Genomic DNA, 14408 nt, shown 5'->3' on the forward strand with positions numbered 1-14408 from the left:
AGTTGGGAGTGCCTTTAGAAAATGGTTTAAATTGGGCTTTCTAAATGGTACAACCTTGGGGTTTTTGATCATCCAACCATCTTCTAGCCTAAAGGACCATCCAACCGAGTTTCTTTCTCTAAAATTCATCTCTCTTCCCACCTTAACTTTCATGTCTACAAATCAACCAACAATGAACTGAGCAATCTCAATTCCAATTACCAGAGATTAATCCAATATTCCAATCCAATCTTGTAATCCAAGTTGATGATAAAAGAAATCCAAATCAAGAACTCAACTCAAGCAAAAAAATCCTAAATCTTAAAAGGGAATTGTTAGAACAATAAGAAGTTATGCATCACAGATGAATGGATTTATGATTAGTTGATTACTTTCATCTCTCTAACTTCTTGCTAAAATATTAAAGAATTCTCCCTATAATTATTATAAAACAAGAACCCTAACTTATTCCATTAATTCCAAACAAAATTTGGTTTGTGATATTTAAAATCACTTGCAATTTCAGATTTGGGTTGAACTAATCCCAATTTCAAGATAGGGTTTAAAAACCATTAATAAATTCAACAATTTCTGAGACTTGTTGATGGTTGAAGTTATAAATTAATTCTAGAGTTTTAAAACCACTAATAAATTTGATTTTTTTTTTTGATGAAAGGAAATAACATTAAATAAGCATCTATTACAAGCCAACTAGAAATCAGAAAAGAAAGAAGCAACATCAGTCCAAGTTTTCTTATACCCATGAGATCTCCCCCATTTTGCTAATGCATCCGCATAACCATTAGCATTTCTAGGCACATAAGAAAATATAATATCTGTAAAGTTATCTTTGATGTTCTTGATCTGTTGGATGATACTCTGAGATTGCCATTGAATACATCCTTCCTCACCATTGATAGCTTGAATAATTGACTTGTTATCGCTTTCAATATGCACGTAAGACATTTGTAGCTGCATCGCTCCTAATATCCCATATAATATCGCTAAGCTTTCACATTCTTCCGCGGTCTGCCCTCGAACTGTGTCTGCTACTGCTCTCAACAGATTAGTATCGGCATCACGCATAATATAACCAATCCCTGCCATTTCAGTAAGATTAACAAAAGAGGCATCTACATTGATTTTGATAAAGGGTGCCCTGGGGGGTTTCCAATTTTGTATAACTGTAGTTTCCTTACTCTTAGAGTTGTTGCAAATACCTGTTCTGAGCGGGGTTGTAATTGTGTTGTTTATCCTTTCAATCGTTTGGATTGGGTTTTGTTTATTCGTCGTAAAGCAGTTTTCACATCTGGTTTTCCATAGTAACCACATAATTTTAGCATAAAGATTAATAGTTTCTTCCTCGAGTGTTTTCCATTGTTGAATCCATAGAGTAATAGTATCGACTTGGTCCGTTCTGACATTATAGTGAAACCAGATTGCCTTCGCGAAGGGGCAATGAAGCATTACATGATCGATAGTTTCCTCCTCATTACAGTTGACACATACATAATTATTTCCAATGAACTTGCCAATTTTAGCTTTGACTGGTAAGCTATTCGTGCAACATTTCCACAGAAATAGTTTAATTCTAGGGATTGTGTTCATATTCCATATAAAGAACCAGTCCATCTGGTCATTAGTGTTAGATATTGTATTATTTCGTAAATAATTGTACATGGATTTAAGGGAGAAGTTACCTGATTTAGTCAGTGTCCAAATGGCTTTATCTTCTTCCTGAGAAATAAGATTGATGCTGAGTATCGCCCTGCAAATATCATTATTAAAATACATTTAGGTTCCAATTTCCGTTCGTTATGAGTTGTGAAACCCGATTTAAGATGCATCCTCTATCGTTCATAATCGGAGGTGGATGATTAGGTATCCAGTAGTCCGTCCAAATATTGATATGATCACCTTTGTTAATGTTCCAGAAGGTCAGACTCTCACATTGAGGATAAAGTTTAGCTATAGATTTCCATAGCCAAGAGTGATGATTCTTAGGCGGTTTAGGATTGGTAGAGTTATGGAAATACTTCCCTTTAAGTACTTGCACCCAAATCGCCTTTGAATTGCTGATAATACGCCAGTTCAGCTTGTGTAAGAAGGCTTGATTATCAAGCTGAGGCAGACGGAGCCCAAGACCTCCAAATTTGCGCAGTTTGCAAATAGAATTCCAATTGATAGTATGGAAAGTTTTGGATTTTCCCCACCAAAAAGTCCTTTGAATGGACTCAATGCTGTTGCTAATGCCTTTAGGAAGGGCAAAGCACTGCATCTGGTATCTGGTTGCATGAATTCAAGTATGAGAGAGAGGGAAAGACTAGATCTAATAATTTTTTTTTCTTCAAACTCCAGAGGATACAGAGCAGATATAGAGATAGATTAGGATTTAGGAGTTTGAGAAAGGATAGAGAGAGATAGAAATTGTGATTCAAGAGTTTGAGAGAGGCAGAGAACGCGAGAGAGAATTGTGCGCGAAGAGAGAGAGAGAGAGCGCAAAAAAAAAAAAAAAAAAATGAAGGGTGGGAAAACGTCTTTCCCACCTTTTTTGTGGTAAAATTTTTTAGATTATTTTCTAACATTTTTTTCCCTACGAAAATTGGTTTTCTCACTTTTTTAGGCCAAACAAACAGTGGAAATCTATTTTCGTACGAAAATCGATTTTCCCACCTTATTTTCACCAATGGTTGGAGGAGAAGGAAAAAAAGTAGATGATCTAGAGAGAGAGGAGAAGGAAAAAAGAAAATCTTTTTTTTTTTTTAATGGTTGGAGGTCGCCGGCCGGAAATTGACCGGCCGACGACCTTCACCGGTGAAGACGATGAGGTGTTAGAAAATATTCCCTATAAAATTTGTTTCCCCGGAAAATTTTCAAAATTCTACATATTCCCTTTAAAATTTCACACCCCGGAAACTATTTAGCTTTCCCCAAAGCGCTGGCCTTTATTCTCTTTCTATGTTGTAAGTTATTCCCTTTATTCTCTCTATATTTTCAAAAAAAGTAAAAAGATTAGACTTTTTTTTTTCAAAATCGGAAAGGGTGGACTTCACCCAATGTAATTTTATAATTTCAAACGAGGTATTCATCTTCTTTCAAGTTAACGAGTCTCAATTAACTTTTAAAAAAAATCACTTAGTTTCAGATTTGTATATTCGTCTTCTCTTAATTTTAGTGTAACGTCAATTTTCTTTGGCTTTTGGTATAGGAAGAGCACTATTTAGTAAAGGCAGTGCGCTAGAAAGGTCAATTTATGTATTTGCTCTTCCTTTACGAAATTAGTTTAAGGAGGGCGTTATAAGGGTCATTTAATAAATAGTACCAAAATAGAAGGACTTAGACAAAAATTAATAATAAATCTAATATTTTATTCACTTGTAGTTTCTCTCACATAAACAACCGAAACCCTAATATCGTCACTACTATCAACATCACCATTAGTATTAAGAAACTTGCAAAGATTACCATCACCATAGTCTTAGTTTTGAGCTTTTAATGGTGCCTCAAGATCTCATGGATGAGGAACCACCGTTAATGAAGGAGGCAACCTACATCAAGAAAGAAGATTCCTTTGACTTAAACGGAGACATCGACTTAAACGAAACCATCGACTTAAATAAGGGCATCGACTTAAACGAAGTTATCGACTTAAACAAAGACATTTATAATGAAGATAATATGTCTCATGTAAAGAAATATCATTTTCTTGTCTTCCTCTATGATTGTACAAACGTTTTAGGGTTTTAGGTCATTTTTTTCGTAAAGAATTTTCGATTGGATCGACGGAAAATGGCAACGAATTTCGGTAGGGTCGGCCGAAAAAGACGACAAATTTCGGTCGTAACGGCTAAAAAAAATGACAAATTTCGGTTGGGTCGATTGAAAAAGATAACAAATTTCGGGCGATCCCGCTGAAAATAGTAATAAATTTCGGCTGATATTGCTGAAATTAGTCTGTTTTTTTCTGGCCGAATTTTTTAAAAATTTTCAGTTGGTATTCATGAATTTTTATTTATGCTAAGCGAAATTTCTTTTATGTATATGTCGATTATATATTTTTCGAGTTACATCTTTGTTTGTATTCTTCATTGCAATATTGATACTTGAAATCTTCAAAAGTTACTTCTGTTAAAACTCTAAAAATCTATGAAGAAATCAAGCAATAACAAGAATTACAAACTCTCTATGGAAATGGGTGTTTCTAGAGTCTAGGTTTCTATCTCTATATCTCTCTGTTTGATAGAATCAAACAGATGTAGGGCTTTTCTCCTTTTCAGGATGTTCATCTCTCTTCTCTCTCTTTGATTTGATCAAAGGTTTTAGGTCGAACAGGATTTTGTCTTCTCTCTCGAAGGTTTTTAGTCGAACAGGAGGATACTCTCTTCTCTCTCTTTTGGTCCAAAATAGTTTGATGGGAGGGACCAAAGTATAAATTTGGGATATTTAAAAAAAAATGTTTATCCCTCCCTATTCTAAAAAGAGTGCTCTCCCTATCTAATGCACTGCCTTTGCTAAAAAATGCTCTTCCTATACCAAGACTCTTTTCTTTTTATTGTTTTGTTATTTGTCTCTTTGTTTCACCAAGTAGTTACATTACATTTGATAGTTAGCTATGTGTAGTATATTAATCAATAGTAAGTAACGATTCTGAATTCTTTTTAAAATAAATAGGTATTAATTTTAATTAGTAAGCCTTATGATTAATTAAATTTATAAATTATTTTTATGTTTTTGACATAAATTCTTTGTTTATTTAAACTTTTTACCAACAAAATTGAAGACAACTCTATCAAGACCATAGTATACCGGTAAGATTTTTGTTTTCTTTTTAGTATATTTAGCCATCATAATTATTTCTACCAAAGTAAATATTGTATTTAGTATATTCTTTTTTGTAAAGATCTAATTAGATTTAGGATTAATATTTTATACTTTTACACAAATACACATTGAGTTGATTTTTTTGTTAAAAGCGATTTTGAGTTTGTTTGTTATTTAGCTTTTCCAAATACAATCTTTTTATACAATTGATTATACAAGAGTTGTCAACAAAAAAAACTATACAAGAGGCCCAAAACAAAATTTGGCACTGGGCCCTCAAATTCTCAAGCACGGCCCTGCATAAAGTCTACTCTGTGGCGCACGCTCGTTATAGGAGCCACTATTCTACTGATAGCCATTGTTATACTGGTAGCCATAAGGAGCTTGATAAACTACTTCAAAAAGTAGTAATGGAGAACTGGCCAATTGGGAAGACTAGAATGTAAGATCGCATACCCTTTCCTTGCACTTGATATTGTCCTTCAGAAGATGACAAAGAACACTAGCAGCTCTGCAGATGTTAATCAGTTTTTTTTGTTGAACTTAAGATGTTATCATTTGGATATTCATTTCCCAATTAATTCTTCTTCGACATTAAAATGTAAGACATCAACAACGCCGCAGTCAAAAGGGACGCGATGGAGACCTGGTACATATATATATACATGTATATGTATTAAATCATTATAATCTTTTAAGCAACCTTTAAATCTTTCTATTCATCTTTGAAAAAATTCGGAATAATCGTAATGAGATATTAAATCATAATGATTTAAAAATAATCTTTTAAATTTTTGATGAACTTATAATAACTTTAATAATATTAACTTATAATAACTTTAATAATATTAAATTATATAATTTTAATAATATTAAATTTTAATAATCTTAATAATGTTAAATTTTAATAATATTAAATTTTAATAATCTTAATAATGTTAAATTTTAATAATATTAAATTTTAATAATGTTAATAATGTTAAATTTTAATAATATTAATTTATTATAATTTTAATAACATTAAATTATAATAATATTAATAATAGTAAAATATAGTAATTTTAATACTTCTAAATAATAATAATTTTAATAATATTAAATTTTAATAATTTTAATAATATTAAATTTTAATAATATTAAATTCTAATATTATAATTTGAAAACCTTTATTATTATAATTATACACCATATCTATGATTAGAAATATTATAAACAATATCATATTATTTAAACGATGAAAAATCTTGACAATCGGCGTACTTGTTTAAAATCTCGCCAAATTTCAAATTCAAAATAATAATGTCAACAAAATTGACATTAATAAAAAGTGTTTACTGACATTAAAAGTTGGATTTATTTTTGTCTTTTGATTATTTCTGTCTGAGAATAAGTGAAGTATAAGTAGGACAAAATAAAGTTTTCAGTAGTGTATACGCCAATGTATATTAATAAGGAAATTTTTTAGTGAAAAACCCGAGCCAAATATGAGAGTGGCTAATAACACCCGCTAAAAGTGTTGTTAGCCCCCGCTAACAATAGTTTGATAACTTTAATAATATTAAATTATAATAACTTTAATAATTTTAACAATGTTAAACTTTATTAACGATGTTAAATTTTAATAATTTTAACCATGCTAAATTTTAATAGTTTTAACAATGTTAAATTTTAATAATATTAATTTAAATCATAATGAATTTACAAATAGTCTTAATAATATTAAATTATAATAATTTTAATAATATTAAATTATAATAATTATAATAATATTAAATTATAGTAAATTTAATAATATTTAATTACGATAACTTTAATAATATTAAATTATAATAATTTTAATAATAATAATTGTTAATAATGTTAAATTGTAATTATATTAATTTATAGTAATAATTTTAATAATATTAAATTATAATATTATAATTTGAAAATCACTATTATTATAATTATACACCATATCTCTTATTAGAAATATTATAATATGATATTATAAACAATATCATATTACTTTAACGACGGGGAACCTCAACAATCGGCATATTTGTTAAAAATCTCGCTAAATTTCAAATTTACAAGAACAAATGAATAAAATTGACATAAATAAGAAATGTTTACTGATATTAAAAGTTGGATTTATTTTTGTCTGATTGTTTATTTATGTCTAAGAATGAGAGAAGGATAAGTAGAACAAAATCAATTTTGAATGAATGTTTTTCGCTCCGAAATATTGAAAGTGGGAAAGCATTTAAATAGTGATTTTTTTGGTAAAAAACCCGAAACTAAATACGAGAACAGTTAATAGCACCTGTTCAAAGTGTTGTTAGCCCCCGCTATCTGTTAGCACCCGCTACGGGTGTGAGAAGGCACCCGGGAACGCCCAACCCCCAGATATTGACCGAAGTCAAAATCTCAAATATTTCACGCCCAAATCATTTGCCTTAATTTACTTCCCATAACATACTCTTCACACGTTTCTCACTTGTCGTAATTTTCTAAAGTAAAAATTGTAAAGTAATTTTTTGTAAGTATCTGGATCCCTCCACAATTTTTCTCTCTCCTCTCTTGTTGTTCTCTACGTTTTCATGGTACTTCTAGACACCCACCGACTTTTGAAACATTTTAATCATGTGTGTGCCTCTCATACCTTATCTTTGTAACCCAAATTTTTTTGTCATAAGCATAAATGAATGTGTTGCACTCACCTTTAAACACTATACTATTCTTTATAATAATGTTTGCATAAGGTTGATTATCGCGGCCCACTTATTTTATTTCGTTATATAAATCTTCACTTCCAAAATATAACACCTTCATCTTTGAATAAATCACAACATGGAAAATATATTTATATATGTTGCAACCAATAATACACAATTCTTTTTTTTTTTTTTTTGAATAATAGCCATAAAACAAAACACAATTACAAAGTTAGACCCAAACCAAAGTACAACAACACTCGGGGGTTACATAGTAATCAATTCTAGACACTCTAAGTGACTCATATCTTTTGTTATCAATACAATCTTTCTTCCCTAGTACTTCTTTTTCTAAATGTTTCAAACAATATCAAAGTTTTCCACAACATTATGTTCAGTGTTTATGTGTTACTTCACTTTTTATCCATACATTACTTTTATCTTTAAGTTGATTTCACCTCAATGGCAAAAGATTTTACATTATGGAGTGGATTACATCATTTGACCGAACATAATGTTACAAATGTCATATGCAAGGAACCATCTGCTGTCGTACAGGGAAAATAAAAGGGAAAAAGGAGAAGGAAATAGAGGTGGTTGAAGGTGGGAGGAAAAAGTTCTTTGGGATAAAACAGTTGTCCAATTCAAATGTACCTTGAAACCAGGCTGGAAAAAACAAACACAAAGAAAACAGGCGGAAATTAATTGACTTACTTGATGTTGGAGGATAATCAAATTCAACGGAGATTGAAAAATTAATGAAAGTAATTGTTATTTTGTCAACAAAACTCAAAATATTTTGGTTTTTAGAGTGAGATTTCTGTTGTACGTACAATGTTTATAGAGGTTAGATGTTGTTGTAAGGAAATTTGAGAATTATTTTGCAAGGTTATGCTCTTGTTTGATAAGTAGCATTTAAAATTCAGTTCTTGAATTTGAACCACTAAAAAAGAAGATATTTAATTGAAGAACCGATCCTCTAGATTATTGGGTGATATTAGAAATTGAAGTTTGAGATCCTTTACCTAACTCCATTGCTAAAGCATTTTGTCGTCAAACTAACCTCCATTGGTGGCGGTCATCGGTGAAAATAGTTGTCACCATTAAAGATGGAATGCATACAAACACGAAGAAAAATAAAAAAGAATCAAGCTATTTAGGTTTAGATCCTTCACTTTGGATGTCTTCAACTTAATTTGGGTGCACCTAATTTCTTTTGTCCTCTTAAGAAAATCGATCGTTCATATATTGGTGGCCTCGGTATGAAAAAGAGGAGAGCGAGCGTAAATAAAAAGGTGGGAAAACCAATTTCTCATGTTCTAGGTGGTAAAATATTTGAGATTTTTTTCTCACTTATTTTTATCATGAGAAATATATTTTCCCACTCTCTTTGCCCAATCAAAGAGTGTAGTAAAGGCTTATTCTTTCTTTTTGGTGACAATACATGGACAACCAATTATTTATGTGGACAACTATTTTATGTGCACAACTAGAAATAATAGAAATTTTATATGGACAACAGCTTTTAAGGGGACATAACTCTATTATTTTTCACTCATGTCCTCGAGGAGGGAAATTTTGGAGACATGATTGATCATGTCACAGTGAACACAAAGAAATTTTGGAGACATGATTTGAGTTCACTTTAACTCTGTCTGGTCTTGATTAAGCCAAAGTCTAGGTTGAAATAGGGAACTTCTTTTCTCTAAGTTATAGAGAGATAAACGGTAAGCGAATACCGACTTTATCAGTAATTCCTTCTTTCGGATTAACCGAGATTGACAAAAGATAATGGAGTCAAGGCGAGAATATATTCTCTTTCCTTAAGACATTTTACACCCCCGTAACAGTACCATACGTTAGGGTGTATGCCTTCGGGATAAAACGACTATCCTTTCAGAAATTTAAGATGGTACTTCTATATTCTGAAAGCGGACGAACCTTCGTAAATAATATGAGCTCTTGAGGCGAATAGATCTTCTAGACACTCGGATACTTCTCTTTTCCTTTTCTAGATATACTAGAATACTTCCCAATCAAATACTGTTTGTTAGAAGAGTTTATATATATATACTAGAGTACTTCCCAATCAGATACTGATCTTTAGAAGAGAAGAGAAGAGAAGAAGGGAGTGACTTCGATCTTCTAGACGCTTTAAGATTATCACTTCACTCAAAAACTTCTTTCTTCCTTTTTCTAGATATTCTAGGCAAACCAGAACCTCTAGAATTACTTCTCAATCAGATATTCTAGGCACACCAGAACCTCTAATTATTAGAAGAGAAGAGAATGAATTGATGTTAATTGGAATAGATTTGGATGGTTTATATAGGAATTGAATAGGTATATAGTGTCTTTTGGGGTTAAAGTATGTATCCCATCGAAAGGGTGGACTAAACTGGGATAATAACTGAAATTGGAGTCGGTTGAAATGTGGACCGTCAGATTTCTCTAAAAAGCTCGGTTGGAACGCCAGCCATCCGATGGATCATTCTGTCCCGAAATTGTCCCGACGCAGACTAAAGAAATGGTCGTTGGATTGAGATTTAAACAAATCCCGAAAGTAGCCCACCGCGCAGAGGACGCCCACCGTTGGATCAACGATGATCCAACGAATCTGGTCCGTGACCGAAGCTAGCCCGACACATCTAAACGCGGGCCGTCAGATTTCGTTCAAATAGCGCGGAGTGAACGCGAACCGTCCAGATCTGGACGTGTTCGCTTCGCTCAAATGGCCCTCATTCCGACTTGTCCGGTTTGATGTTTTAGTCCCTAATTTCACCGATCTTCGTCCAAACTTTAAACTTGAATTTCTCATTCATCCGGAGTCGGATTCGAGCCATTCTTGGCTCTAAATTGAAGATCTCGATGAGACGAACTCAATGGAGCATTCCGTTTCGGAGTATGACGAGTCGGGTCAAGCCAAAATTGGCTCCGATTCCAACAATCCCCCACATGAATGAAAATTCGAGGTTTACTATTATAAATACTAACATACTATACTGACATACTGACACTAGAAGAGCTCATATGCGGAACTTCGCTGCATCGGAAGAAGGTAGTCTTTCGACTTTGAACCTTTCCTAGTGAATAACTACAAGGTCTACAAGGATGGCAGTGAACTTATCGTCTTGAACTGAGTCTTGGAAATTGTAAACCTAAATAGCTATCACACAGCTAATCCCTTACCTACTTAGGTTCTCGGTTGTGTTCATTTCGGCCCTGCACAATCCCGCATTCATGTGTGCTTTAGAGAAGTCGGCCTAGACGACCTTCCCACGGAACCGGCATCAATTCACACACTTATAGGTTACCCGTAATAAGGTATCCTGCTATACCTCATGTTAGACTCAAGTTCTAAGTTTTCGGATTCATTAAAAGCTTAATGCTTAGCCTCTCACTGCAGGCAACACTGTTTTCATCATAGGAATGGGTAAGAGATAAAAAATCTCTTACAGTGTTACTGTCGAGTTAGGATATAGCTTCAGTTGCCCTTCGAACCTAGATCGTGGGATCTCTAGTCATCTTGGTAGGGTTTCACCATGGCTTTACTCATTTATTTTAGGCGTTTTTGCCACATTCCCCTTGATGAAGCAATTTCAACTCTCTTGTTCACCCTTGTTCTTTACGGATCCGCCAGGTAACTTAGGATTGAGCATAATTTTAATTTATGCATTCCTTGAGAGCAATTGCTTTACGGTCTAGTCTATTTATTTTGAATTCTCTAGACTTACAGTATTAGTGCCTACGCAACAACTACTTAGGTTTATTGCGTGCAGTGACTTCAATCACAAACAAATATCCCCCAGGAAGTTCACCCACTTCCTTTGCTTTCTCCAGAGCAATGTATCCATCGAGGCCTTTAGGATTACATTGTTGATCCAGCTATGCACGTCTGCCTCTGAGGATTTTCTGATATCGTAGCCCTTAGTGATTTTTCAAATCCACTATTGGACTTTGTATCTGAGATTCGAGTATTGTCCACATATCTTCATTTTCCTTTATGATATGTACAACCAAATTATACGAGTATGCTCAGATAACTAAGAACTATTTGTTACTCAGATAGCTCTTTCTTGAATTTGTTCAAATTCATGTATTTATGCTTATCGTGGTTCTTGAGTGATTATTCTACCATTCTCTGTCTAACCATGCACTTAGATTATTAATCATGAGTAACGAGTCAATCTGGAAAAACATCGAATCATATCTTCTCAAACACTTTCTTATTCCTAACTAGTATTTTCTGTTATTTTGAACAGACGATTGAATCTCGTTACTTAGTTTAGGATTAGAGAGAGAAGTTCTTTCCGTTTGTGGTTTTCCAGATTTATGGGGTGAATTAGACATTCACGTCGTTACTTATATTCACACACTTAATTTCTTAATCGTAGTGAATATAATTTCAGTTCTTAGCTTAATGAAACCTTATCAACCAAAGATTCTTTTTGGCTAAATCTGGTTTCCGAGGTATTCCATAATTTCCCTCTTTTCACGTCCCTACGATGTTATATCTTAAGCAGAATTTGGAGACCTTTATGCCATTTATTTCTTTATAATTGGCTTTTCGGTTCCTTCTCGGTTCCCCCACATTTCAAGAGTATTTTCTCTTATTCGTCAACTTGGGTGGAATCTTATATTATTCCATATAGGGTACCGTTCAGATATGTAATAATATCTGCCCCTACAGTTCTAGGGTAACCATTGGATTCTCCTCTTTGACAAAACTATTTTCGTACACAATTTCTTTAGTGTAGTGTTTTTAGTTTTGTTCCATAACATGATAATTTATTATCATTAGAACCTTGAGATATAATACAAGGTGAGTTTATCTTTTAACTCTTTCTTAAGTTATATGTCTTCACATATATACTCCCTTGATAGATTTAAAACTATCGCATGATCATCAAAGTTATCATTGCCTAGTTTGTCCTTCATCGTCTCTAGATTTCGTTCACACTCTTGAATCGCAAATCTTACTAAGACCCTTGAATTTACTATTCGAGTCACGTCTAGACCGAATGATGTAATATTCAACTTTACGTCTTATCAACCTTAATTCTCTTGTCTATCCAAGAAGATTAGGTTGCCATGAGGATTTATGAAGGACTATTCTGTAATGATACAGAACTAGGGACCTCCTTACACAGACTTAGGGATTTATTTATGATAACTCCTGATCTCGAGATCTTTCAGCCAAGGTCCTTCCGTTTAACATATCTGAGGATCCTCTTGTAATTCTTAGACAGGCCTAAGGACCTTCTAGTGAATTATACCAATTTACCGTCTGAATATGTTATGTGAAATAACTTACTTTCTCGAAGACAAGTTTGATTTCAGAATTTTGCATTCTCCGTCAACTTTGTAATCGAGACTGTTTCACAGAATTTTCATTATCTCAGACCGATGAGTTCTTTCGAACAGTTCATCGTCTTGTAACTCTTTGTATCACGAGAAGATTCTATTTGTCGACTTTGTCTAACCGTTTAGGTTTTCACAGTTGTCTTGACATACTTCTCCGCTCACTTATGCGGTTGTCTTCTTCGATATGTCATCGAATTGAACCTTTAGAATCAAGTATTCATCATTGATGCCTCACTATATTCTCGATAGTCGGTTTCACACCCAGTATTCATGTTGATACTTGGTGGTCAAGGTGTCTCTTAGCTATTTGATGTCTCTATTATCGAGAAGATATTTTAAGAGTCATCAACTAAGTCAACATTCATGGTCACCATGTGTTGAACCTTATTTCTGCCCATGGCTAGTAATAGACTTTAGTGAAATACTTCATAACCCAGCGAGATGAGATGAATCATCGTTTTCAATCTCCACTGATCGATTTTTATCCCTTTGAATGTTCTGTTCTTCCGTTGTGCTATACCAAAAGAGTCGCCGTTTGATGAACTATGCCAGTCTTGGCGCATATCTCGGCAAAAGGAGATTCATACTCTCCTCCTCAATCGTTTCTCAAAGTCTCAATCTTTTTATAAAGTTGAGTTTCTACTTTGGTTTTATAAAGCTCGAACTTTTCGATTGCTTCGTCCTTACTCTTTAGTAAGTAATATAACAGAACCAAGTGGCGTCATTGATAAAGGAGATGAAGTACCTTTTGCCAAGTCAAGTTTGAACCATCTTTGAGTCACACAGATCACTGTGAATTAAGTCTAAAGATTTGAACGACGTCTTAGTCATTTTTGACATGTTCGTCTTTAGTCAATTTCGAGTTTCGGAATTAACTCAAAGTTCATTAATCACTTATTATTCACATGTCTTAGTCTTTCATGACAAATATTGGAGGACTCGACAATACGCATAATTATTAATTTCATTAATAATAGGTGCCTTCGCCATTACATGGGTAATATTTTGATTTAAATAACCCCCACATAAATAACCCTTCCCAATATACAACCTATGCTTAAATAGGATAACGATATCTGACAGAAAGATTAGTCTGAACCCGTTCTCACTTAGAAGGAAACCACAAATCAAGTTCTTTTGAATGTCTGGAGCATGGAGTACATTGTTCAAAGTCACTTCTATCTCTGAAGTGAATTTTAACATGATCTCCCCATTTCCTTTGACTTGGGTGGTTGAGCCGTTTTCCTTGAATAAGGTCTCTCCTTCGGCCACCTCCGTATAGGAAGAAAATAGGTTTTTGTCACTACAAATGTGATGACTTGTCCCAGTGTCGACCCATCATTCTCTCTGGTTGTTAACCAGGTTAACTTCATATGCCACTGCACAGAGGTTCATCTTCTGAAGTTTCTCAAACACCTTTTCGAATTCAGTACTCATAAGACAGTGATTCCGATTATCGTTGTCTGTTACTAATGAACCTTGGTTCTTTGCATTTTCATCTCTATTGCCATATGTGGAGCGACAATATTTGGGTAGGTGCCCCCGCTT

General features: G+C 33.4%; 1 protein-coding gene across 1 annotated transcript; it reads right to left on the reverse strand.

Moving 5' to 3' along the window:
- Window positions 1–690: 690 nt before the first annotated feature.
- On the reverse strand, window positions 691–1086 carry LOC147536927 (uncharacterized). Its single transcript, XM_086642715.1, has one exon. It carries the CDS (start codon window positions 1084–1086, stop codon window positions 691–693), a length of 396 nt encoding a protein of 131 aa, XP_086498841.1.
- Window positions 1087–14408: the final 13322 nt, after the last annotated feature.

This window comes from Eschscholzia californica, unplaced genomic scaffold (genome assembly GCF_041429995.1).
Source record: "Eschscholzia californica isolate CP2 unplaced genomic scaffold, dmEscCali1.0.p SCAF_5, whole genome shotgun sequence".
In the NCBI taxonomy this organism is placed as follows: Eukaryota; Viridiplantae; Streptophyta; class Magnoliopsida; order Ranunculales; family Papaveraceae; genus Eschscholzia; species Eschscholzia californica.

Coding starts and splice junctions, on each gene's coding strand:
- LOC147536927 (XM_086642715.1), bottom strand. CDS start 1,086: ATGGCAGGGATTGGTTATATTATGCGTGATGCCGATACTAATCTGTTG.